The sequence below is a fragment of the Phocoena sinus genome, chromosome 2, assembly GCF_008692025.1.
Source record: "Phocoena sinus isolate mPhoSin1 chromosome 2, mPhoSin1.pri, whole genome shotgun sequence".
NCBI classification, from domain to species: Eukaryota; Metazoa; Chordata; class Mammalia; order Artiodactyla; family Phocoenidae; genus Phocoena; species Phocoena sinus.
In genome coordinates, this window is record NC_045764.1 from 29,830,753 (window position 1) to 29,857,356 (window position 26,604).

Consider the following 26,604-nt stretch of genomic DNA (forward strand, 5'->3'; position numbering starts at 1 on the left):
AACAGAGCGGGAGCTGAGAGAATCCAGCTGCAGTTCTGTGGGCCTCTGGTGAGCCAAAGCAACAGGTCTCTGAAGTCTGAGGAGGGGCCCTGGAAGTGAAAAAATTTCCTCAGTGAGTGGAAAGCAGAGGTCCTGAGGGCTGGAAGGAGAGCAGAAAAGCTGAGAGCCCCTCTCTGGAGAGCCTCAGATCATCTGGTGTACCACCCTTGCACTCCAAAGACGGAGGTGGGACAGGGAGGCCAAGCACATCTCTCTCAGGCCCCCAGGGCCTTCCCCAAGTGCAGATCTTGCCTTCCAAAGGCTAGGGGTTGGGCAGCAGAATGGAGAGGAAAGAGAAGCAGCCAGTCGTGCAAAAAGCTGGCAGCCAAGCTGTGAAGCAGAAAGAGATCTCCCACAGTTTGGAAAACAAGTCTCTAAGCTATAAAGCATAAAGAGGTATCCAGAATGTTACTAGTGCTCAGATCCAAAGCCCTGATCGTGCTCACAGGTATGGGAAGCCAGCATGAATGAAATCTAACGTTGCCACAAATCCCAGACCAAGCTCACTCAGACACACAAACTAGTGGGCTGACAGGAGAGAGTGTGCCCTTTTCTGGGGGTAAATGTTTTTACTTCAGTCTCCACTGTGCTTTCAAACACAGTGTTTGCTTTACAATCAAAATCAAAAAGACGTGCAACGAAGAAAGAAAATAGGATACATGGCCATGAAAGGACACGGTCAATAGAGTCAGTAGAATAGACATGCTGGATTTATCAGAGACTTTAAAATAGCTATGATAAATATGTTAAAGAATCTAGTTGGAAAGGTATACACCTTGCATGGAGAGATGAGGAATATCACAGAAAGGTAGAAACCACAAAAAAGAGCCAAATGGAAATGCTAGAAATGAAAACTACAGTCTTAAAAATTCCTCATGGTTTAATAGCAGACTGAATGCAGCAGGGAAAGGGTCAGTGAGTGAACTTGAAATCCAGTCAATAGAAATTATCCAGACTGAAACACAAGAGGAACAGGAATGAAAATAAAATGGGATAGCCTCTGAGATCTGTGGAATAGCAGGTTGTCTAACATGCATGTAATAGGAGTCCCAGAAGGAGGGGGTGAGAGAAAATGGGACAGAAGAACAATTTAAAGACCCAGCGGCCAAAACTGATGAGAGATATCAACACACAGATTCAAGAATCTCAGTGAACGCCAAGCACAGTAGCTTAAAAAAACACATCGTCACCAAAGTGCTGAAAGCCAACAGCAGAGACATTCTTAAAGCAGCTGCAAAATAAAGATGTATTATGTAAGGGGGACAATAATAAAAATGATGCTGAACTCTCATCAGATACAGGGGAAGCCGGAACACAGTGGGATGAGTGACCGGCAAGGTCAAATTTACAGTGTTTGGCATCCTATAAAAAATTACCAGGCAGGGACTTCCCTGGCGGTCCAGTGGTTAAGACTCTGCACTTCCACAGCAGGGGGCATGGGTTCGATCCCTGGTCGGTGAACTAATATCCCATATGCCACACAGTGCAACCAAAAAATATATATATTACCAGGCATACCAAGAAGCAGGTACAGATCCACAATGAGGAGAAATATTAGTCAATCAAAACTGAACCATACTGACACAGATGTTGAATTTATAGACAAGGACACCAAAAGTTATTTTAACTGTATTCCACATATTCAGAAAGTTAAGAAAAGACATGGAAAGTTTAAAAAAAATACTCAAATTGAACTTCTAGAAATGTAAACTATAATATGTGAGATGAAAAATACACTGGATGGAATCAATGGCAGAAGAAAAGATTAGTGAACTTGAACAGATAGAAACTTTCCAAAATGAAACATGAAAAAAGTATTTTTTAATGGAAAGTCCATCAGTGAAATCGGGGGAAACTTCAAGGGACTTAGTATACATATAATCGGAGTTCCCATGAAAGAGGAAAAAGAAGAGTACGGTCTAGAAAAACATACATGAAGAAATATATCAAATTTGATGGAACTATAAACCCACAAATCCCACTGCTCTAATGTAACATGAAGGAAACTCCTTAACTAAATTGCCCAAAACCAATGATACAGGGAAAAGCAGATGAAAAAAATCAAGTTACAGAGGAACAGTGATGCGAATGACATCAGACTTCTCATCAGAAATGTAAGCAAAGAGACAGTGGAAAACAGCTTTTAAATACTAAAAGAAAAATACTGTCAACCTAGAATTTCATAGTAGTCAATGGAAATATCTTTCAAGAGCAAACTTGAAATAAAAACTTTTTAGCCATACAAAAGCTGAGAATCAACTACTAGCAGGCCCACAGAGCAAGAAATATTAAAGGAAATCCTTTAGGCAGAAGGGAAATGATACCAGTTTGAAATCTGGGTCTATACAAAAGAATGAATAATGCTGGAAATGGCAAGTGCATAGGTAAACATATAAGATTTTTTTCCTATTAAGTCTCTTTAGAAGGTAATTGACTGCCTTTACAAAACTTGTAATATACTGTAGGGTTTATATCATCTATAAAAGTCAACTGATGACAGCAACTGCCCAGAGTTTGGGAGGGAAAAATGGAAGTATACTATCATAAGGTTCTTCCAACATGTGAATTGGTGTAATATCGCTTGAAGGTAGACTGGAAAATTAAAGATGTATGCTATAAGCCATAAAGTAACCACTAAAATTAGAAAAACAAAGAGTTGTAGCTAATAAGCCAACAGAGGAGAGAGAGTGGATCTATAAAAGAAGGCAGAGAAAAGGTGGGGGGATAGATGGGATGAATTATAAACAACAAAAAATAGATTTAAACATAATCACATCAATAATAAATATAAATCCTCTACCACTTCATTTAAGATGCAGAGATCATGAGGTTGGAGTTTAAAAAAGCAAGACCCAGTTATATATAGCCTAAAACAAACATGGTTTAAAAATAAAGACACAAATAGATTAAAGGTATAAGCATGGAAAAGTTACACCATACTAGTGCTTATCAAAAGAAAGCTAAAATCTCAGTTAAAATAGTGAAAACATCATTATTAATACACACATCTGCTAGGAGGACCAAAGAATGTGCCTTGGGGTCATGCAGGCAGAAACACTGCTTAAAGTTCAGGGGGGAAGAGCCCACTGATGAGCCACTTTGCTGTGCCCATACCCTGCTGGAATCCAGTCCTGCAGAGCTGCCTCCTGTGCCCCCAGTTATGGGAAGCTCCCTCAACTCCTCAAACACCAGCACAGTAGATATGCCCAGTATCAGTACTCTGGAACTGTGTCTTTATATCACGTTTCTGCTTAGAATTTGCTACTTAGGCTTAAGGAGTTATATGCTAATACTAGATTGTACTGATGCTATAGTATGTGAGTTGCTGAATAGAAAAGTACCACTCAGCCGAGGTGTTCAGATAAGTACTGTGTTGAATTGGCTGTGCTGTGTTTGGGATGTGAGTCTGTATATCTACAGCTGAGATTTAAATATAACTCATTTGTTCAGTAAGTGCTTAATACCTAACTGATACACTTTTATGACAATAAGAAATGATTTTTACTGTACGTCCATATGTAACTTTATTATACAACTGAACATTAAAGTTAATCCTCTTTTCTGATTAATATAACTTGCAATTTCAAACATGTTTCGACTTCATTTCTGATAAACTGTGGTTGGAATCGATAGCTTTGCTTTCTTGCTGGTCCCTGCTAGAAGTATTCCGTTATCTTTAAATACTTAGGAGCATACTCCTTAGTTAAAGGAACTCCAGCTTGCATTCTTTGGCAAAGTAAAGATTTTGTTAAATATGCACTCCCTACTATTTATCTTGAAATCTCAGAGTTTTCTACCTTAGGGTTTTTGAAACTTGGAAACACCTGTACATTAACTCTTTGTTCACGTCTCCCTCATTAGTCAGTAGACCGATTTTGCTCCAGGTGTTATCTCCTCCACGCATTTACAAGATAGGAAACTTGTTCCCAGTCATGTGTATTTTTCTTCTGAGATACTACTTTGAGCCATTATTTTTAAAAATTGTGAATTAGAATAATTTAGAGAGAGAACATGGACTTAGTTTTGTTCCAGTTAATGTTTGGGATTCAAAGAATCATGAGAGAAATTATTTAAATTATTGCATTCAGCTTGAAGAGACCCAGTGAAAGTCGTGTGTGCCTTCCAGGTGCACACACCTTTCCTGGCCCTCTTCTCTTTCCTGGAGTCCTGCCTCAGTTTTATAAAAATACAGATGCTGAGAGAAAGCAGTAGCCATGGTTACCACAGTGAAGGAAGTCTCAGAGAGAAGGATGGAATTGTAATTTTTATATCTGGAACCATTGCTTTTTTTTTTTTTTTTAAATAGACTTGCCTCCAAGTTGCGTGATGATAGTTTTTCAGTCTGGCCTTGTTTATTCACAAATTGCAGCCTCAGGAAACCTAGTGAAGAGCTCGCTCCTTCTTTGTTGCTGCTGCTGTTGTCTCTGGAGCCCACCTAGTGACTGATGACGGGGTCAGGACTGCGCCCAAGGGAGAACTTGGCCCTGTTCTAGTTTTCTAGGCGTGTTTGGGAAAGACACCGGTTCAGCCAGGGAATACACAACATCAGAGAAGTTTGCCCACGTTGCTTTCTGGAGTCTTTCCCCCGTGGGTATAGATGCTTTAACAGGGGTAGAGGTGGGCACCAAAACCGTGGAAGACAAGAGAGAAATGAAGGCAGCGTCTCTGAGGACAGAGCTGAGGGTGAAGCAGGGTGCTCACTGGGGGGGTCCCTCCCCGCACCGCTGAGCTAGACCACCTAGGAGCCCAAGGTTTGATTCACGCTTCACTCGTACTCTGACCTCTTTTCTTGTCCTAATCTTGTAGGTGAGTAGGGCTAGACACCCTGATTTTAGATCCACAAACTTCCAGGCTCCCCTTCATTGTTGTAGTAAGAAACTTGAAACTATTTCAATGAGGAACACTTGACAGATTTGGCCAATAAAATTCATACTCCCCACTTTCTCAGAAAAGAAAAGAAACTAGAGAAAGGTACCATAAAATCAAAACCCACTGACCATATGTATTAAAAGCAATTACTCAGGTCCACCTTCCCGTGGCTAGTCATCTGTTACTCTCCTCTGTTGCTCTGTGGATATGTGGACATCTTTTTAGATTTTTTTTAACCTTTAATGGTACAGTGATTGATGTTAACGACTTCCATATTTGACATTGTTTTTGATCTTCTTTTTACTTTGTTCCCTGCTTTTTGCATTTTCCTCCCCACCCCTCTCTCTTCTTCATCCCACTTTTATTGTTGGGTTGTGTTTTTATGTGTCTGTGTGTGTCCTGGATTTTCGGTGTCTGTTGGTCTGGTGTCCTCACCTCTCCTCTGCTCCCACCTCCTGCTGCTGTAGCCCCACCGGCTGTGGAAGCTGGCTGAGAAGGTAGGGATTTCCCGCTCATCCACACCAGTGCCTGCTAACCACCACCGTCTCGTCAGCTCCCAGCAGTGGGCAGACTAGGAGTTGAGTGCAGAGATGGGCTGGGCTTCTAGACCCGTGGTCAGGAGGGCTGACGGCCAGCGCGGTGTCACTTCTCAGATCTTGTCAGACGTCTCGCGTTTGTGACAAACGCTGTGCCTCCATTTATACCATCAGTTTGGGGTCATCTCCATTTTATTTCATTTTCCACTTCTAGTGACCTGTTTTCTGATTTGTTTGTTTTTAATTGGCCTCTTATGGTTATGTGCTTTGCATTACTCAGACCACAAACCGCTTCTCCACTCAGCGCTGGTCTGTAACACAGCTCCCCCAAGCAGTCACAGATCAGCGAGGGCGCCGTGGCCACACGGCAGTGCAGCTCCTCCTCCAGGCTTATTGCATGTGCTTTCTCTGTGGGGAGGATTATCGGGGGGTCCAGTATGGTACAACAAAGGTGTCTTTATTTTTATCTTTTTCTTATATTTAAACGTGCCTTTGGTATAAGATTAAGATTCTCTCGTGAAGAATTTTAGTGTAGTTCTTCAAATAAATTCTGAGAGGCTCCCTTATTTTTTGGCAGATTTTTCTTAGGTTCTGTCTTTTTCTACCCAAGGTATTGAATTACTTTCCCAAGAAATGTATGTAGGATTTTGGTTTGTAATGTAGCTTTAATGCCATTGCTCTTACATGAGCAGAGATCACTGTTCAGAAGTCAACTCAGCATATATTTTGAAGAGATTTATGATGCCAAGATAAGGTTTCTGGACCCTGTGTTAAATGAATAGTTCAGAACACAGGGTGCTGCCAAGATGACCAGTGGTAAACACACAACCTCCCTGACTTATGTCTTGGGCAGAAATGGCCTCCCACATTGGAGGAAAACCAAGGCACAATTAGAACTAGAAGGAACAAGGTCATTATCTTTTATCTCTTCTTCCTTCATCTGTCAGCTCATGTCACGTGTTCTGCTTCAATATCTTGAGCCCTAAAAATACACCTTTTGGGATGCATGTGGTGAAAATCTCTCAGCAAGTGATGCTTCACATCCTCAGTGACCTGCTTTTGCCAAAATGCTGCCTCTGTAGTTTCAGCCTTCTTTTATTTAGCAAGATGCCCCTTTTCTTTCTAATTTTCATAAATGTGATTGACAGTCAAGCTGTGTGAAAGTCCAGTATTATCTTAATAAGATGTTCCTTTCGGAGTTGGGTTATCAGTTGAGAGGTGTGGTTTTAGTGCTTTGGGGTTTTGTTCAGACTTTGCCATAGAAATGCTCCCTGGCCAGTAGGAAGCACAGACCCAGCTCCTCCAAAGCAAACTCGTGTTAACCTCACTGTGTCCTTGCTTGCAGGGGACCTCGGGGCCCGATCCGACCACCGTCTACGTGGACATGAGAGCTCTGAGACACGACAGGTATTGTGATTTTTGTCTTCTTGGTGCCTGGCGTGCAGGGTTCCTTCTAGAAGGAGTACAGAATCATCTGCTCCAAACAAGGTGGTTCATTGAGCGAGCTTTCACAACTCTCCACGTTTACTGTGTGAGGTACCCAGTGAGCAACGAAATTCTTGTGTTCAGACACAAATGACAATGGTTGGCCCAGAGCCGTTGCAACCAGAGTTGCTTTTTCTCACAGTCTGCCCAGAAGACTTGGTCCTTTACTTGAACACTCTAGTCAGGCACCATTTTGCACCTGATAAAATATCAACACTGCCCACGTTTCTTTACATGAATTGAAAATTTGTGTCAAGGCGTTTCCATGAAAAATATAAGTCAGGTGACCTTTCTGTGCAGCTTCCTAAGCAGCCTTGAGCAAGAACAAACGGGGGTGTTGCTGGTGAGTGCTTTTGAGTTCACCTTGAGGGAGGGAAGGTGGAGACAAGATGAGGAATCTTTAGCAGAACTTCTGCTCCCAAAGGGGTCCCTCCTGACATGCGTGAGGGGGAAGAGAGAATTCTATCATTTTCCTATAGACTTCCCCATTGATTAGGTCATTTCTTTGGGGGTAGTTGTGGAGATGCCCATTCATTGATGCTTCAATGACGTGTTAATAGTAAGCGTGAACTCTAGTAGAAGGTGTCCTTTTGTAAATTACTAGAGGTGCTTGTGGACGCGTTGTGAGGGCCAGATACCGTGCTGCTATCTGCATGTCCTCACGTGGTGCCTACTGACGTGTGCATTGTGCTCACAACACCTGGGAGAGCAGAGTGAAAGTTGTGGGTGGGAAACCAGGAGCCCCCAGCCTGGCCTGGCTGAGCATGTTCTTCCATGATACTGAGTCCTGTGTGTGAGTGAATGTGTCAGGGGCAGAGCTGCAGGGGCTGAGAAGGGGCCAGGTGTGCCATGCAGGCTCAGGTATCCTGGGGAATGCCAGCCCCCACTCACACCAGGGGTTCCCAGCCGGGTGCTTGTACCCCCAGCGGACGAGTTGCCATGTCTGTTTAGCATAATCTGGGGAGTGTTACTGCTGGTATGTGGGGGGGGCGGAGGCCAGGGATGCAGCCAAACATCCTACAGTGCGCAAGACAGACTCCTGCCGCACAGCAAATGAACAGCATGGCAGCAGTGCCGAGACTAAGAAATGCTGCATTCACCTAAACACATCACACTTAGAGGTGCTTCCCGGCCCTTGTACCCCTCATTTTAGACCGGGCTATTCACAGGGAATCACAGGATACAGCCCATCTGGTGGCAGAGAGAACCACTGGCCCACCAAGAGCATACCGGCCCACTAGAGCAGAGCTCCATCCAGAGCATTTTCAAAATGCAGACACTTAGCTCTGAAGAGATTAAGTAACAGTGTTTCAGGGGCATAAATTCCAAATACAACTTCTGGGCTTTAAAAAGAAATCTACTTTACTCCCTATAAAAATCATTTGAAAGAAACTTTATAACTTCAGAAGGTGAAAAACAGCTCATCAAAGAATCACCGTTAGAGTAATATTTATGCAGTTCTGTCTGTGACCTGACCCTCAAAACACATGAAGATCAAATTTGTAAGACCATTTAGGTAAAAACTGCTGATCTCTGGGGCCTGAGAGGGTAGGTTACAGTCTCAGACGGACTTACAAGAATAGTAATCAGGAAAGGACAGTTGGTCCCATTGTGTGTTACAAATCTCCTGGAGTACCAGGGATGGTTGGGAGTGGGTTTCAGGGAGTTTTCTTTCCTGGAAAAGGAAAGAAATCTAGAAACTCCTTTCTGACAGCTTTGTGACCTACCTTCATAACTGTCTTCAGTGTGGCAGATCTTCCTATTGAGAAAAGTTGTGATTTAGGAAAAGTGACATTGGAACCCGTACAATGTATCATGGTAAAGTAATAAAAGTCCAGTATCAGATTGATTTCACTGTTCTAGAAAGAGCCAGGAGACCTGAGTCATAGTAGGAGTTTCTTTTCCTAATCTTTTGACCTTGGGAAGTCTGTATCCTTTTAAGTGACACTTCTGTTCTAATCTGTAAAATAATCTCTTATACATACATTTCCTGACTTGGTCATTCAAAACAGAAGTAAAAGTGCTTTGTGAACTGGAAATTGCTATGCAGTCATACGTTAGTGACACTGTCAGGAATGTCATCGAGCTTTACAATTAAGGGTAACATTGCTCAGTGTCAGAGGGATCCCACACCCGCCCTGTCCAGGCCTCATGAGAAAGCCTCAGAGTCGTACCCGCCTCTGTCCCTGTAGCGCTCTCCAGGCTCGCATTTCACATTCTTAGCTCTGTCCTGTGTCAGAGGACAGGCATGGCTGGGAGCTGAGGGGCTGTCAGACACCAGAAACACGTGCACTGGACTTGTCCCTTCCTTGTCTTCGTCAGGGTTTGACTTAAGAAGCCAAAGCAAAGTCCTGCCCTTGAACACGGTTTTCTGCTGGTTTCTGTCCCTGGAGGCACCCTCTCGCAGTCACAGCAGGGAGCCTTGCTCCCTGGGCTGGCTTGGTGCTGCCACACGCAGCTCCTCCGGGCTGAGGTCCTGCCACACGCCCGGGCTCATCGCCGCTCTCTCCTGCTGGGCCCCTTCTTCTGAAGGGGGCAGAAACCCAAATAGGTGTCTTACGTTAAGGAATAATTACCGTGTCCCTTCCTGGAAGGCACTGTCCTCCCCCTGCTGCCCAGGGACATGGGAGACTCGGCCCAGGGCCACCCCGGACGCAGGAATGCCGTGCACACTTCGTCCTGGCCGCCCAGTGCATGCCGCTGGGCCCTGTCAGCTCCTCTTGCTGTGTGTCTGGACTGGCTGCTGGGCAGTCCGGCACCCCCGTCCTCTTGACCTGCTCTGTCAGGACGTACCCACGCTGGGCTCTTGTCCATGGTTCTGAAGTGACCGGCTCCTGACAGCAGCTGTGGCACTGCCAGCCCTCCTGTGGGGAAGGTGCTGTGGTTTCCTGATTGTGGCGCATCTCCAGAGCCACTGGGTTACGGTGTGTGGGCAGGCGCAGTCCCCGGAGGAGAGCCTCCCCTCCCCGTGGTGCCAGCCTGGGAAGGTCTCCTACTGAGTTTCCTGTATTTCTGTGAGTCACTCGCCCTCCTGTGTGTGCAGCTCCCAGCTCTTACAAAAGACACATCTCTGTCTCCTCCTATAAGGGGTGGTTTTCTCTTTGCTCTGTGGATATTTTCAAGTGGGGGAACGGCCACCCATGTGGCATTTGCTGGCAGGACAGGACCAGCCCTGAGTGATTCCAGTGCCCCCTTCCTGCTTGCCTGTGAATTGCTGACAGCACCGTTTCATACTCACCAGAGAAGAAATTCTTTGTTCTGTCCTTATGTTTGCCCTCCGTGCTTGCCCAGGTCCCTGCCACCACTCAGCAGCCCAGCCAGGAGGCCGCAAGGAAGTTCTTAGCGGTAGGGTTTCCCACATTTCAGGTGAGATCCTCAGGTGACATCCCATCTGCCTGCCTTCCTCAGAGGCTTCAGCTCAGCAGGGAGGGTCAGGAGACAAGATAAACTCCTAAACTCTGAGAGCAGGGGAGGCCTGCTGGCCAGAGAGGCAGAGGCCGACCAGTGTGTGTGGCCAGCAGTCCCACTGCTGAAGGAGGACCGGGCCATGGACTCCACTCCGCATGTTGGCGGGAACCTTGGGGTCTGAGAGCAGGAGAAGCACAATGTCTGGGCTCGAGTCGCAGGCCAGGGCACTTGCTCCCACTGTTGGCTCAAGTGGCCTGGTTTCATTCATGACACCAGGTGCCCCGCTCAGAAGTCATCCCTGTCATAGTGCCATGGCCAGAGCTACCTGAGTGGTGGCTGTGAGTGGACAAACAGCAGAGCGTAGCTTATCCAGAACAGCCCTCATTTTTGGCAAAGGTTTTGCTCCCTTCTCTTGCCTGATGGTCTAGCCTTTGTAGGACACCCAGCCTACTCGCTGGCCAGCTGCCCCACCCATAGCAGCAGCCAGACTAGGTGGGCTGAGCCAGCCGCTACCTCGGCCCCTTTCTCTTTCATTCTTTTCCTCTTTCCTCACCCCTGCTTCTGCCCACTCATAATCTTCCCAGCCAAATTGGGCCTCTTTCTTTATTGCTTCCTCCATCTGTAGCCAGTTGCCAATATTCACACTCCACAGTCGGCCAGCCAGCACTTGGACACAGGCTTCTTCACTTAACCTAACTACTTAAATTGGCCTAATTTAGTTCAGTGTAACGGGCTGCAGCCTCCTGACCCAGCAGGCTATAAAAAGTTATCATTCCCAGCACTGATATTTCCTGCAAGCATTGCATCTGTCTGAAAGCTGCTGCAGGTGAAGTTCCATAGATTCTTAGTGCTCTAATGGTAATTTTTAATTATAACCCACCCTAAATTAGCATAATGCTACCTGGGTCCTAGAAGAGTTTTAGTCCCTTTTAATTCTGTCTTAATGCAACCAGTAGTTTATTTTTGAAGGATGGCATACAGGCAGACCTCAGAGATTCTGTGGATTTGATTCCAGACCACCTCAGTAAAGGGAATATCACAGTAAAGCAAGTTGCACGAATTTTTTGGCTTCCCAGTGCATATAAAAGTTATGTTTACACTATACTGCAGTCGATTAAGTGTGCAATAGCATTATGTCTGAAAAAAACAAAGTATACATACCTTAATTTTAAAACATTTTGTTGCTAAAAAATGCTCACCGTCATCTGAGCCTTCAGTGGGTTATAATCTTTTTGCTGGTGGAGGGTCTCCCCTCAGTGTGGCTGGCTGCTGACTGAACAGGGTGGTCTTTACTGAAGGTTGGGGCGGCTGTGGCAGTTTCTTAAAATAGGACAGCCAGGAAGTTCACCACATTAACTGACTCTTCAGGAAGGATTTCTCTGTAACACGCAATGCTGATGACAGCATTTTACCCACAGCGGAACTTCTTTCAAAACTTGAATCAATCTTCTCCAACCCTGCCCCTGTTTTATCTACTAAGTTTATGCCATATTCTAAATCCTTTGTTGTCATTCCAGCAATCTTCACAGAACCTTCCCCAGCATAGATTCCATCTCAAGAAACCACTTTCTTTGCTCATCCATAAAGTAACTCTTCATCTGTCCAAGTTTTATCATGAGGTTGCAGAAATTCAGTCACATCTCAGGCTCCACTTCTAATTCTAGTTCTTTTACTGTTTCTACCACATCTGCAGTTACTTCTTCCGCTGAAGTCTTGAACCCCTCAAAGTCGTCCAGGAGGGTTGAAATCAGCTTCTTCTGAACTCCTGTTAATGTTGATATTTTGACCTCTTCCCATGAATCACAAATATTCTTAATGGCATCTAGAATAGTAAATCCTTTCCAGAAGGTTTTCAATTCCCTTTGCCCAGATCCATCAGGGAGATCACTATCTATGGCAGCTAAGCAGCCTTATAAAATGTATTTCTTAAATACTAAGAATTAAAAGTCAAAATTAGTACTTGATCCAGGGACTGCAGAATGGATATCGTGTTAGCAGACATGAAAACAACCTGTATCTCATTGTCCATTTCCATCAGAGCCCTTGGGTGACCAGAAGCATTGTCACTGAGCAGTAGTGTTTTGAAAGGAGTTTTTTTTCCTGAGCACATCTCAACAGTGGGCTTAAAATATTCAGTAAACCATGTTGTAACCAGATGTGCTGTCATCCAGGCTTTGTTGTTCCATTTACAGAGCACAGGCAGAGTAGATGTAGCATAATTCTTACAGGCCTTAGGATTTTCAGAATGGTAGATGACCGTTGGCTCAACTTCAAGTCACCAGGTGTTGTAGCCCCTAACAAGAGTCATCCTGTCCTTTGAAGCTTTGAAGCCAGGCATTGGCTTCTCCTCTCTTGCTATGAAAGTCCCAGATGGCATCTTCTTCCAATAGAAGGCTGTTCAATCTGCATTGAGAATCTTTTGTTCGGTGGAGCCTCCTTCATGAATGATCTTGGCCGGATCTTCTGGGTGACTTGCTGCAGCTTCTTCATCAGCACTTCTGCTTCACCTTGAACTTTTATCTTATAGAAATGCCTCCTTTCCTTAAACCTCATGAACCAACCTCTGCTAGCTTCTGACTTTCCTCTGCAGCTTCCGCACGTCTCTCAGCCTTCATAGAGTTCGAGAGAGTTAGGGCCTTGCTTTGGGTTAGGCTTTGGCTTAAGGAAATGTTGTGACTATTTTGATCTTCTACCCAGACCACTAAAACTTCCTCCATATCAGCAATAAGGCTGCTTCATATGTTCACTCTTAATTTCCTTCAGGAACGTTGCCTTGGCATATGCAACTTGGCTAACTATCTGGTGGTGCAAGAGGCCTCGCTTCCAGCCCATCTTAGCTTTGGACCTGCCTTCCTCACCAAGCTTAATCATTTCTCCCGTTTCATTTAAAGTGAGAAATGCGTGACGTCTCCTTGAGAAGAATGTCACTTGAACACTAAGGCCATTGTAGGGTTATTAATTGGCCTAATCTCAGTATCATTGTGTCTCAGGGAATGAGGAGGGGGAGAAAGACGGGGAGTGGCCAGTCAGTGGGGCAATCAGAACACATAGCATTTATTAAGTTCACCATCTTATAAGGGCAAATTCGTGGCACCCCAAAACAATTACAATAGTAACATCAAAGATCACAGGTCACCATAATAAATGCAATAGTAATAATGAAAAAGTTTGAAATATTATAAGAATTACTACCATAATGTGACAGAGACATGAAGTGAGCAAATGCTGTTGGAAAAATGGCACTGATAGACTTGCTTGATGCAGGGTTGCCACAAACCTTCAATTTGTAAAAAAAAAAAAAGAACACGGTATCTGCGAAGTGCAGTAAAGCAAACGAAGTGCAATAAAAGGAGGTGTGCCCACATTCTGGAAGGCTTAAGTAGTATAAGATCTACGTGGTTTTTCTTTGATAGCCCTCATCTCTTGCTGTCAGCATCAGGGTCTTCCTAGAGACAAGTACCGAAGCACGTGGTGGGTATCAAGTGATCCAGAATTGCTGCAGTGACTTCTTCCACTCATTACATCGTTGCTGCAGCTACTCAGATACCTCCAGCCCTCCCAGGGTCTCCTCTGCTCCTTTTGTCTGCAGCAACAAGAGACACCACACCAAAGGCTGGCTGGAAGGCAGGGCATCCTTTGCCTGAAAGTAAGGCTTTGCAGCCGCTTTTCAGAGGCCTGCAGCCCCAGGATGCCTGCCGGCATGGGAGCCCTACCCACACCCCTCTCTGTCGGGACCTTGTCTGTCTGCCCTCCTCCTGCTCATGTTGTCATCCGCGCCCTGGACCCTCACTCTGGGCGACCGGAACAGAGCCTGCGAAGGAGCCCCACCAAGCTGTGCCTCTCAGGGTCCTTCCTTCATTGCCCATCCCCCTTCAGCCACACTTATCAGTTGTGGGGGCAGATCTGTGCTGGTACAAAGAATGGGTCACGCTGGTGAATTTGACAATCCCGCGTTCCCTGGCCCCATCCTCCTGCTGACGCCCTCCTTGTTCTGCAGTCAGGCATCCCAGCAGGTTCCCCTTCACTCCGTTTTCCTTAAATAAAAGTTGTCTGTAGGTAGATGATCAGCATCACAGTCTCAAAGTAACATGGAGAGATGTAAAACCAGTCATAGAATAGTTAAAATAACGCAGCTGGGAAGGACTTAGCGAGCTCAGGTTGTGACTGGCACCAAGGTCCTCCACAGTTTTAAGATTAAATCACCAGTGAATAGTTTTTAAATGGAAAAGAGCTTCTTTTCTAAAAGGAGATTTTGCTGTGTGAACTGGCCGGTCCTCTCTCGTGTGCCTGTTTGAGGAGGTGGCTTCTGTGCTGCTGTGTCTGAGGCCCTGCCTGTGGTCTGCAGGGGCAGGGCCGTGAGTGTTTCAGGACCAGGCATCGCTGTCACAGGGGTGGCAGCTCATTGAGGAATGCAGTTCAATCCTTATTCTTTCCCTTTTCTGCAAGTGCTACGTCGACCCCCGGTTACTTTAAATGCAGAATCGTTCCCAGTCATTTTTTGGGTTGGTAGGTGGGACTGCATCTCCATTCTCCGTGGCCTGTGTGGTGGCCCTCGCCGTTTCCTCTCTACTATCGACTGCTTTTTCTTTGACTTCTAGACTATCTTTGCGTTGGGTAATGCTCATCGGCAGAGTTCATGTTCCCCGTCAAACTGCCAGGCATTGACCAAGTGCTGGATGTGGAGGAAGGGAACCGCTGGTACAGAAAACACAGTAACACCTTCTGTTTCTCTTTGTAGAGTCCGTTTAGTAGAAAGAGGATCTCCTCATAGTTTGCCCCTAATGGAATCAGGAAAAGTAAGTATTGAAGGAAGGTGTATGCATGTCCATATAAACATGAGTCTCAGTTTGTGGGCTTTGAAAATTCAAGAAATAGATGGTAGATTTTTTTTTTTCAAAAATGTTTTCTTGAATGTTGTATAACAGGACTGGTTTTGGCCATGAGCACAGAAACTCAAAATGGCAGTGTTTTAAATGAGTTAGGTTTTTTTTCTCATGTAGAAGAAACCACCAGGGACCGTGGCATCTTATGTCTTGGCCTCCCCTCCCAAGGGTGCCTCAGGGTCTAGAGTGGTTTTTCCAGCTCCAGCCTTCCTTTGCACATTCCAGCCAGAGGAGGAGAAGCAGAAAAAGGAGGAGGCCAAAGGTGCAGACTGTAAGGACAGCTCCTCAGCTGCCTCACTCACACTTAAGTATCACTGGGCATTGTCACCCACAGCTGAAAGGCAGGTTGGCAGCACTACATTGGTTTTGAATGTCTACGGGCCTGGCTAACAATCGGGGCTTGTTTACTGAGGAGCTGGACAAAGAATGGTTAGCAGGGGACAGCTAGTCGTTCCTGCAACGGTGGTTATCTTGTTTATAGAACTAAATGCAAGAAACATATTTAAACGTAATTGAAGACTTTTTCTTTTCTTTTTTGGCCCCAATCGTCAGATCGCTTCTCCATTTAACATAATTCTAAAAGCATATTGTTTTTGGACCTTTTACAGTCTGTGTCTACATGACTGCCCATTAGAATTCTTGGTACTAAGTTGGCTCTAAGGTGGGACACGGTGCTACCCACCCACCCAAGTCGGTCTGGCGGGCCGTTCATCAGACGTGTTCCAGGAGCGTTCACCACAGATGTGTTGCCTTATCTCAACCGCACAGCGTTAATTAGCTGAACTGAGACGGGTTCTGTTCTAAATTTCCAGAATCAGGTTTTGCTTCATTACGTGGTTTCAGTGGAATATGGAGCATTTCTGAGCTAAACGTCCATTAAGAAGGAGGTGCTTCATATCGACATGGTACTAGAAGGTGTTTACCAGCAGGAAAAGCGGGCGGTGTGGTGGAGGAGAGGGGCAGAGCCGCAGGCGCGGTGTCCTCGTGGCTCGGCAGACGCGTGGGTGGTGACGGCCGTCTCTTCTGGACACCACAAAGCAGCTCCACTAAATCATCTTTTGCAAGCATTGAGCCTGTTAAATTATATCATTTATCATGCTTTTGTTCCAGTTCTTAATTTTAGGGTCACTTAAACAGGCTTTGTCACTGTAGTAATTGCAGTGAAATGTAATTGCCGTGCTGTACTTACATAGTGAAGCCATTCACTTTCTAAACCATTTTAATCGGGAAAATAGGCATATGGCACGAAAGCAAGGTCAAGGTTGATGGTGAAGCATCTACCTGTCTGTCCGCTGATGAGACTCTTCTTTCCAACATAGATACTTCCAGGGGTTCGGATCATAATTGCCAATCCAGAAACAAAAGGACCGTTGGGAGACTCACACCTGGGTGAGGTGAGTTCTGGGGACTCACACCTGGGTGAGGTGAGGTACAGGGTGTCCATGAAAGTTCAGGATTACAAAGTAGGATTTCCTTAAGGGAGTATCGTAGATTCTCCTCAAAAGTTTAGAAGAGAGGAAACTTCATGTGAGTGGACTGAGTTTCCTTGTTTCCCAGCCCTTGGTTTGTCTGCCACGTGCCTGCTGCCTTCACAGCAGGGGAGTCCTTCATCAGGAACACGATGGAGAACGTGCAGAGGGAATCTTGCGAACCCCAGAATCATAACAGCACCAACAACCGTGGCAGGCAGGCTGGGGACACGACAGGTGTTCATCTGGGTCAGAAAGTCACTTCCGCTCCCTTGTGTTGACGGTGAACCTGGCCAGTGACTCCCCGCCTGCCCCCTCATCCTGCGCGCTGCTGGCTGCGTGTGGCTGCAGGAGACCCTTCCTGGGCCATCATCCCCGCAGCTTGCCCTGCTCGGCCGGCCAGGTGTGCCCGCTTCTGCCTTACACTGTCCTTCTCTCTCCCTGATGGACTTGTTTCTTCTGACATGTCTGCCTCCCCTCCCCACCCCACCCCCGTTTTCCTCTCCAAGGCCAAGCCCACAGTGACCCTGTCCTGCCCTCTAGGACCCTCTTGCAGGTGCCGCCCACTGTTCGGTCAGCTTCCCCCCCTTCCTCTGACCCATTCTGGCCGCACACAAAAGGCTGCCACAGCTGGCACCCGACCAGCACAACAGCCCCGCCACTCTCCTGGGGTGGTGCCCTGGGCACGTGTGTACCTCGTAAAGGGGTGAATAGTGATGAGGCGTGAGTCCCAACCACTGCTCACTCCCCAAACCCTTTTTGTTCTTGGACGGTTTTTTGGCCCCTCACTCATCTCTCTCTATGTGAAGATCAGAACTAGTCTGTGAGCTGCGCTATATTTTAGGGATTTCCTTTAAATATATGTCTAGGAATGAAATTGGGATGTAGCACCCGCCATCTCGGGCACCTGGAGATGCTCCCGGCGGGTGCTGTCCTCACAGCGGGCAGCCTTGCTTGGAGCTGAGCGGGTGCGCTGGGCGGAGGGGCAGGGACCACTGCACCCTGATGTTCTACTGGGAACGTGTCTTAACAGAGATGGTTTTCCTTCCCCTCGCTCGACGGGGTGCCCTCCGTCTCTGGTCTGCTTCCTCGTTGCTCAGCAGGCACGACTGAGGGCCGCTGGCTAGACCTCGGCTCCTCCGGGCCTTATCTGTGCGGACTTGATGGGCTCCTCTGCCTTGTCCCTGGCTCTGCTCAGCCCACGTAGTCGGCACCGTGTCAGCAGGTCTTTCCTTCCCATTTCCACACTCAGGCACTTTTCTCCCCCATTTTTTGTTACAGTGCCTTTCCCTGCTAGAGTTTGTTTTGTGTTGTGTTGTTTTATTACAATGTAATATTCCCAAAAGTATGCAAGCCAAGTGAAAGGGAAAATAAATCACAAAGCTTTTTAACATTTTTCCAGCTTGCTTTTTAGAAACAGTCGGTACATTTGAATAAATATAAGGAAACTCATACAACCTCGTTCATTTGATGTTTATTTCAAAAGCCCTCAATCCATCTGCTTTAATAGAATTCTCAACAGATGATGGCTTGGTTGTTTGCTCAGCCATGAGCTTGCTGTCATGCCTTCATTTCAATAAACTTTGTGGCATCTGTGTCTCCCCAGAAACTGGAGTCGTCTTGTTTTTGCAGGGCAAGGACAGTTTCAGTAGCACGGAATATAATCTATTGAATTGTAAAAGCAGCTTCTGCCCTGGAGATCATCTCAAGTTAACTTATCCAGTTATATTTTGCTTCCTTAACAGATCTGGGTTCACAGTGCCCACAATGCCAGTGGTTATTTCACTATTTACGGAGATGAATCCCTCCAGTCAGATCACTTCAACTCAAGATTAAGTTTTGGAGACACACAGACCATCTGGGCACGAACAGGCTATTTGGGGTTCCTGCGGAGAACTGAACTCACTGATGCAAACGGAGGTGAGAGTCCCAACAGGTGGCACGAAGGTCCTCAGACCCCGGAAACCCATCTGGGGTTTGGGATCCCAATCCCGGGAGAATGTGCATGCGTGCGTGCTTGTGGCAAGCCAGCCTGAAAACAGCCGAGGGTGAGAGAGCGCCAACTCAGGGCAAGTGCATCCAGCAGTGGAGGCTGCATGTCACGTGCTCTGTGCTCCCATGTGAGCCAGGAACACATTTAAAACCAGAGGCAAGAGCCAGGTGCCGTGTTGTCCACAACAAGTGCCTGTAAGTGCAGCTCACGGACTTGTCGCCAGTCCTGGAGCCACCAGCCCAGCCCAGGCCCTCCTAAAGCCCTGCTGCTCTCTTCCAGGGCAGGAGGCGCTGGCCTCGGGTGCTCTGCATTTCTGCACCTGTCCAGCAGGCCTGGTGCCACAAGGTGCCTGAGGGGAGCAGCAGCTCTGAGGGGCTGGCGCTGGACGTGGGTGTCACGCAGAACTAACACGTTAAGAGCCTGCCTGCTCTTCAGGTCTTTGCTGATCCTGGAATCCTTTCTCCACTCTTTATTTCACTAAAAACAGAGACAGGACTTGGGTATTGCATAGAGATGGGGCCTGAGCTTTCTTGGTGAGATCCTGCCAGACTCAAAGCCAGAAGCCAGCGAGCCTTCCTGACCCACCTGTCTGATGGGAGCTGTGCCAACCTGGCGGAACCAGCATGAATTTAGGGGAAAAGTACAAGATTTTTTGGTGTTGCATTTTCAATTTGGGAAAATCATAGACTGTTTTACTTGAGGGTGCTATCTGGGGTTCCTTGAAGAACTAAGCAACACCCAGACCTCCCAGGAGGCAGGGCAGGTCCCATCCTGCGGAGCCCGGGGGCTGGGACAGTGGGATACCCCACGGCAGCTGTGGTTAGAAGCCAGCAAGTAACTGCCTCCATCTCATCTGACTTAAACTGGAAAAGATTTATTTTCTAGTATTTTATATGTCAGTCACTTCTCTCAAACTCACCGTGATGTATTTGCTAGTCTAAAGGTTAAAGATGTCTCCTTGTTTTTAAGGAAAGATGGACAGACTGCATGTTGTCATTATCCCAAGGTTTGCACAGCTGATGACAATAAATTTAACAGTTACACGAGCTAAGGAAATTTTTGTTCATGAACATTCTCAGAAACTATGCTTCCTCTTCCCGCTCAGATGTGCAGTAATAAGAGAGTTAAGAACTCATATGCTGGCACCATAGGGAACTGGGCATAACTTGGGCTGTGCTGGGTCCTCACCATGTGACTCCAGGGAGCAGGTCTGCTGGCCCGTGTCCCGGTGGTGCTGATGCTGCTGAGGGCTGTGTGATAACGCACTTGACGGCGTGTGGAGGCTACTCCTGTGGGATGAGGGGAGGGACGTGCAGGCGTGCGGCCAGCGCTGAGCCAGGCAGCACTTCCGCCTGCACCTTCTCCCTGAAAGCCTCGGGCTGCAGAGTTTCCCTGGTAGAAGGGAGACAGCATCCCTTGCTCAGTGATCTTTTCTTTGCATCTCTTTCGCATTCAGGGGTAGTGTTTTTTATTTTTTAAGCGGCTTGAGCGGCATTGCGGTGAAGCTCACACAGTTTCCATTCCCTGTACAGAGCGCCACGACGCCCTCTACGTGGTGGGGGCCCTAGATGAGGCCATGGAGCTGCGCGGCATGAGGTATCACCCGATAGACATCGAGACCTCCGTCATCAGAGCCCACAAAAGCGTCACGGAATGGTGAGGAGGGGGCGGCAGCCCGAGGGCACGGGGTCCTGGGCAGAGTCAGCTTTCCAGGGTGAATCTGAACCTCTGAAGAGCACTCCTAGTGCGGAGTTGTTGCTTTTCCCGAGAGTGACATACAGGCGGCTGGGCAGTGTTTCCAGGGAGCCGTTTATTTGGTTTTTTGTTAAGGAAGGCGTGACGTAGGGGAAATAGACTGTCCGCGGGAGCCTAAACGCAGCATGCCTGTGGGAAGACCTTAGGCTCCAGGAGAGGCCGCGTTTGCCAGCGTCACTGGGTTGTCAGTGACAAGTCACCCACCCCAGCCATCCTTGGGGGTGAGGAGCCTTGCAGGCCATGCTTCTCCCTGGCTGTTTGGTTGTCTGTGATGTGTGAGTGTGCCCAGGTCACCACCTGGCCCGGGGACTGCAGCGCTGACCACCTCCTCAGGGCCTTTACGTGGCATTTGAGAGCGAAAAGCGGCTTCAGCACCATTGGCTGCAGGTCTGCTCATTCCCTTAGTCCCTGAACTGGCAGAGGCCTGATGGAGCCGGTCTGCAAGCTCTGGGCAGGAGCCCCAGGGGAGGCTTGTTCCAAAACCTCTCGGGAGCAGTTTTCTCGGCAGGTGGGTTGGTCTGAGATTGTCGGCTGCCTCTTGTTAGCTGACGCAGGCTGGTGTTCTTGGCCACGCACTGCACCGCACAGAGGACTTGGCAGACAGAAGAGTCGGGTGGACGGGAGCGCCTCGTCCCCACTTGGTGCCGCGTTTCAGGGCGAGCAGTGACGGAGCCCGTCTGGAGCACAAGTCCTCCGCCTGCCAAAGCTGCCTGTCCACTCGTGTGTCGAGGAGGGCAGGGCAGAAACCCCAGAAAGGTATCAGCGCAGAAACTGGCAGGGGCCCACCTCAGTTTCCATCTGAATAGCTATAAATACCAATCACAGCCTTCAGTTTTTGTACTTTTAAGAAAATAATTTTGACTGGCTTGTATTGCCTCCCTCGAGTGTCTTCTATCTAGCTGAAAAGGTGCCGTTTCCACCTAAAAGTGTGTGGCAGGGGTGCCCCTCGTAGGTTTCTCCTTTCTGTTCTGAGCATTGCTTAGATGCCGTGGCGTGGAATAAAGCTGCATTTTATTCCGAAGGGTTTCTCTCTGTTGGAGTCTGTGCAGCACAACTGTTCTGTTATTTCCCTCTCCCTTGCCTGTGGCCCCCCCCACAGGGTGCCCCCATCAGTCACTTTCATGCAGAGAAAGAAGGATGTGATGCCACGTCACATCTGTGACTGCCTCACTGAGTACAGTCCGGCCCCCCGACCCTCTCAGCCACTGCGGCCCCCAGGAGAGCTCCGGCGGAAGGAGAGTAGCCGGCAGCAGCCCGCGGCCTCCTGGCAAACCCCCTCCCCAGCTAACTGTGGAGTCTGAGCTGGTCCTGATGCTGCGCCATCGATTTCAAATGCCAGGATAAGATTGTCCCCAGCATACATCAGAGTAGTCACATGTGATTCATGGACTCAAGGCGCGGCCCTTGTGGAGCAGTGCCTGGTGCCTGGGAGTTGTGCCCTGGGCCTCGGCACTGGCACTTCTTCTCGGGAACAGCTCCCCACAAGGTTGTTCCCTTAGGTGTACACGTTCGTCACAAAGCAAAATCCAGAAGGAGGGGTCTGCTGAACACATTCTCCAATGTTTCCTTTTCATTTTCATGTATTCATTGGCCATACTGAACAAAATATTCATTTTTTCCTAATAGGCATACTCTATGCTTTCAGGAAACAATAGTGAATGTTCCCAGATACTTCCTGCCTCACAAGTGAGATAGAACCTTCTCTGTGTCTGGCAAGAGAAAGATCCCCACAGCCCACTGCAGGGCCCCAGAGCCTGGCCTGTCCTCCACGCGGCTCTGGTGGCCAAGGGCAGTGTGTGTTAAGGTTCTTAAACAACCACGTTTTAAAAGCCCAACTATATGATGTTAAAGTGGCTTAAAGTGTAAAACACTGTTCTTAGGCTCCTACAAATTGGGCAGACAAAATACTCTGGGTGGCACTCCTGTTGAAAGATCCAAAATAAGACACTTCTGGGTACATCTCTGGAGTTCTCCAGGAATTACCCCACATGAGTCAGGTCTCACTGCATTGCCCTCATCCTAAACTCAGTACTTCAAACAGGAATCAGTTAATGTGCCCTGGGTCTGCAGTTGACCGCTGAGGTATCTGACCCCAGCGTGGCTGGAGCCCACGGGTCAGCCGGGCCAGGGGCTGGCAACTCTTCTGCACATGTTTTTCATCCCCCTGGTGGCAGAGGCAAGTCAGGACCAGCCCCAGTGCCCCCGCTGTCCTAGCCTCAGCAACAAGCCCACAGACCATGTTGCAGGCTGACCCAATCACCTGGCGGGACAGACTCCACCCTTAGGGGTGTGTGGATCCAGGGAGGGCAGGGGCGGGGCCGCCACCGCGAGAGCAGGTCGGTAGGAGGTGCGCATGATGGGAGTGTGAGAGCCGGTCAAGGACCAACAGGCCTGAGGAGGCTTAGCGCCCAGGCAGGTCCACAAAGAACCCAGTGGAACGTCTGGAAAAGAAAACAGGATCGTTAAGTTCAAGCCCTGCTGTACAGTGATGCTTCTCTCTCTTCCAGTGCTGTGTTCACCTGGACAAACTTGCTGGTGGTTGTGGTTGAGCTCGACGGGTCTGAGCAGGAAGCCCTGGACCTGGTCCCCCTGGTGACCAACGTGGTCCTGGAGGAGCACTACCTGGTGGTGGGGGTGGTGGTGGTGGTGGACATCGGCGTCATCCCCATCAACTCCCGGGGGGAGAAGCAGCGCATGCACCTCCGCGATGGCTTCCTGGCCGACCAGCTGGACCCCATTTACGTGGCCTACAACATGTAGACACTCCCAGAGGCGGGCCATCTGCTCAGTGTCGCGAGTGTGCAGACGCCAGGGCGAGTTCCCGAGCGGAGCTTTTGCCAAGTGGTGGGGAGGAGACTTTCCACTCGTCCAGATCGGCACGGGGATGAGACGAGAAATGTGAAGTTTGCTCAGAAGGACTTTGCGTTACTGCCTTCAGTTTATTGGAAAAGCCCATTTCAAAAACTTTTTCTTTTTTTTTAATTATTGGATAATAAGTGCTTTCTTCGTAAATGTGGTATTTTGTTAAGCCAAAATAGCAATTAAAAAAATATTCTGCCCTCCAGATGGGTTCTTTTAAACAATTTATGTAGTGTGACAAAGAATTGTTTTCTCTGTTTTAATGTGTCATGAAATCTTAATGCCATGGACCTGCTACTAATTTAAGCCATTGCTGGAGCTCATCCTTTTAGGACAGTTTGTTGAGGTACGAGAAAACCTTCCAAATAGCACCTTCCAATTAGATTTTAGCAGCTTTCTTTGTCAGAAATGTGCTGAAGAAACAGGCTAATAATCGGCCTTTGAATTTTAGCATGGAATGAGAAGAAATTATAAATAAGGTGTATTTCGGCAATTACCTTGCAGATATCTTTGTACTAAACTAAAATGATAAAATAAGTTAACTTCTTATGTAATTATGTACAAAACGTTTAATTTATTTTGATCTCTTTAGAAGTATAACAGAGAAAACATTCAAGAATATTAAAGTCTTGTAATGTTTGCTAATATAAAAAGTGTTGTATTATCTTGCGTGGATAGCATCACAACAAATATATATATATGAAATATAAATTCACTAAGAACAAAGGAGATTTTAAAGTTTAAAACGCAGAACCTGTCACTTGCATGGCGTCCCCTCCACTGCACTGTAGATAGACTCTCGCCCGTTGCTGGTGTGCGCGGCCAGACAGCCAGCAGCACCGTCGGAACCTTTCCTCTGGAACCAGAGACCAGCAAGTGGCGCTGTCGCCTCACAGGTGGCGGATCGGAGCTGGACGTGCACTTTTCCCTCTGCTGCGGGGTCTCAATGGATTGTCAGTGCCGCCTGCCCACCGCACTGCACGGCCTGGGGAGCAGCTGGCCCACAGCACGCGCTCTCTCGGCCACAAGAGATCATTGCACAATGTTGCCATCATTTTTGTTTGTGTCACCTTTTTTCGGTCCTCGGTATGAAAGGAATGTCATTCTGTGGTCATTTGCAGCGGGTTGTGCTGACTCCCTCAGCGGCTTTAAGGGAAGAGACTCACCAGGAGGGGGTCGTGCCTGGGGAACCGCCCCCGCTGCCAGGACAACAGAGCCACTGGCTGGGGTAGGAGGCCCCCCCACCCCCACCACCCCCCCCACCCCCGTCACCGCACCTCCTGCGAGGACACACTTCTGATTTCCATCTCTTGCTGCTGCTGCTGCTGCCGCCTCACACGCCTTGGAACTTTCAGAGCTCCTCGCACACTCCCGGACTGAATCAGCCCGTCTGCCTCCAGCCAGGAAGAAGTATCAGCTGTCCGAGCAAGATTCACTTTGTAATTGCCCCAGTGCGCCCCACGGGGGCTGTGTCAGGTCTGCATGACTAAGATTGCTGCTGGCGAGACTGAGACCCTTTCTGTGAGGTTGTCTTATCTGCCTTTGCTCTGTGTGCTGGCAGTGAGCCCTTTGCTACAAGAGAGTTTTGTTTGACTTCTGAGATCCAAGGCTAATTGCTGTTAAAATTTTAAGTGGCATTTTAAAAAAATCTGTCTGCATGTGGGGTGCATTGTTCCATCTCCACAAGTTATTTGATTTTTAAAATATTGTTTGACTTCATTGCTGTGTATGAATATTTCTCTACATGCTTCAGATACACATTCCCACAGTCTTTCGCTTCCTAAGGGGGAAAAAACCCCACCACACACAGAAAAGACACACATGCCCACCTTGTGTAGGGGGAGGGGTTTAAGGTTTCGGGTCCGACACTGATGAGGAAGCGGGACTGCAGGTGGCTCGCGAGGCCCAGCGAGGTGGGGTGAGGTCGGTCCTGCTGTCCTGTGTCAGCGTCAAGGTCCAGAGGGCTCAGGGCTGGGATCCAAGTTCTGTTGTGCAAGAAAAAGGAAAGGAGACACTAAGTACCACCCGTTTAGCAATAAAGGAAGATCGTTCTGTACTAGGAATTGTGCTGTGGATGAGTCATTCATGAGAACGTAACCAGTGTTTGTCTTGTGACCTTGTGCTTTTGAAGTCAGACGAAACCGTGTGATCACCTTGCACACAGGAGGGTACACAGTGATCACTGAGACTCAGACCAACCCGACAGGGCGGCTTCCTCATGGTGCTTGTTTATTATATCTATTTAATCCTGCTTGACACTTTACCCAAGGGAAACGGTCCCTTTTACCAGTTGGATGCTAGCAGCGTTATTTCATAGTGTGGTGACTGGTTAGAGAAATTCATGTACTCAACCAATCACGGTTTCAAACAAAATTTTTATGTGCAAAGGATGGCAACCTTCTCGTATGTTTAAACCACCAGTAAGCTTTGTACATCTGTGATAACGCCTGTTTTATATTCAAATGAACAAATAAAAGCTTTTATTTTTGTTGCTCTGAAAATAGCAGTTTCTTAATTGGTCCCCTGGAAAACTGGGCCAGCTTCCATCCTAGGAAGGAAGTGACTCCTACCAGGAATGTATCTGACTCTGTTTACATAATTTGTTGCATTACTTATCAGTATAGATAATCATACTTTGAACAATGTTTAAATTTTGATGTGGGCATTTATTGCTAAAAATATTCCTATGGCAACAAATGTTTTGTGAAATGTTTTTTTTAATTCTTTTAAATATATCTAAATATATTTGTTCATATTTTGCTCCAAGTGTACAGATTATTGGTAACTTTTAGGAACAAGGAGTGTGCGTCTGTGTGCACATACTCTCTGCTGCTCCTCGGCAGGAAGCTTTGCCAGGACATAGGTCTCGCTGACGATTCCAACCCAGATTATCTTTGTTTTGATCTTGGCTTCATCTCTTGGAAAGAGCGGGATACTCCAATAAAGATGTTTAAAAAAAAAAAAAAAAAGTAGTAGCGGGTTAACTGACCACCAGCCTAATGGTTACAAAAGCTTAAGTTTAATACACGTGAAAATCAGTAGAACTGATTCTGCACACAGATCAACAGGCTTCACCCGAGTGCCTTTGTGTTAGAATTCCACTTGTACCAGGACCGTCCCGTGCTAATTGGAGGTATAAAAGTGGGTGGCTGGTGCAGACCACCTGCATTGGGTGACTCAGAACGTTGCTGACACAGAACCGCCCTGTGTGGCCGTGCTTTGTGCAGAGTGTGTGTTCCTGTGCGTGCGTAGAGTTTCTTCTGGTGCCGCGTTCTGCGTCCTCCAGCACGATGCTGAGGTCTGGGGAC

At 47.4% G+C, this 26,604-nt stretch overlaps 1 protein-coding gene across 3 annotated transcripts in view; it reads left to right on the top strand.

Moving 5' to 3' along the window:
* DIP2C (disco interacting protein 2 homolog C) overlaps positions 1-26,051 on the top strand; it is a 372,892-nt gene extending 346,841 nt beyond the window's left edge. For all 3 annotated transcript variants that reach the window (XM_032623322.1, XM_032623323.1, XM_032623324.1), the window contains 6 exons: positions 6,790-6,851; positions 15,076-15,133; positions 16,540-16,614; positions 18,435-18,609; positions 20,215-20,338; positions 22,945-26,051. In XM_032623322.1, the coding sequence (XP_032479213.1) occupies positions 6,790-6,851; positions 15,076-15,133; positions 16,540-16,614; positions 18,435-18,609; positions 20,215-20,338; positions 22,945-23,197 (747 nt within the window). In that variant the 3' untranslated portion in view covers positions 23,198-26,051. The remainder of the gene's footprint in view (positions 1-6,789; positions 6,852-15,075; positions 15,134-16,539; positions 16,615-18,434; positions 18,610-20,214; positions 20,339-22,944) is intronic.
* The last annotated feature ends 553 nt before the right edge of the window (positions 26,052-26,604 follow it).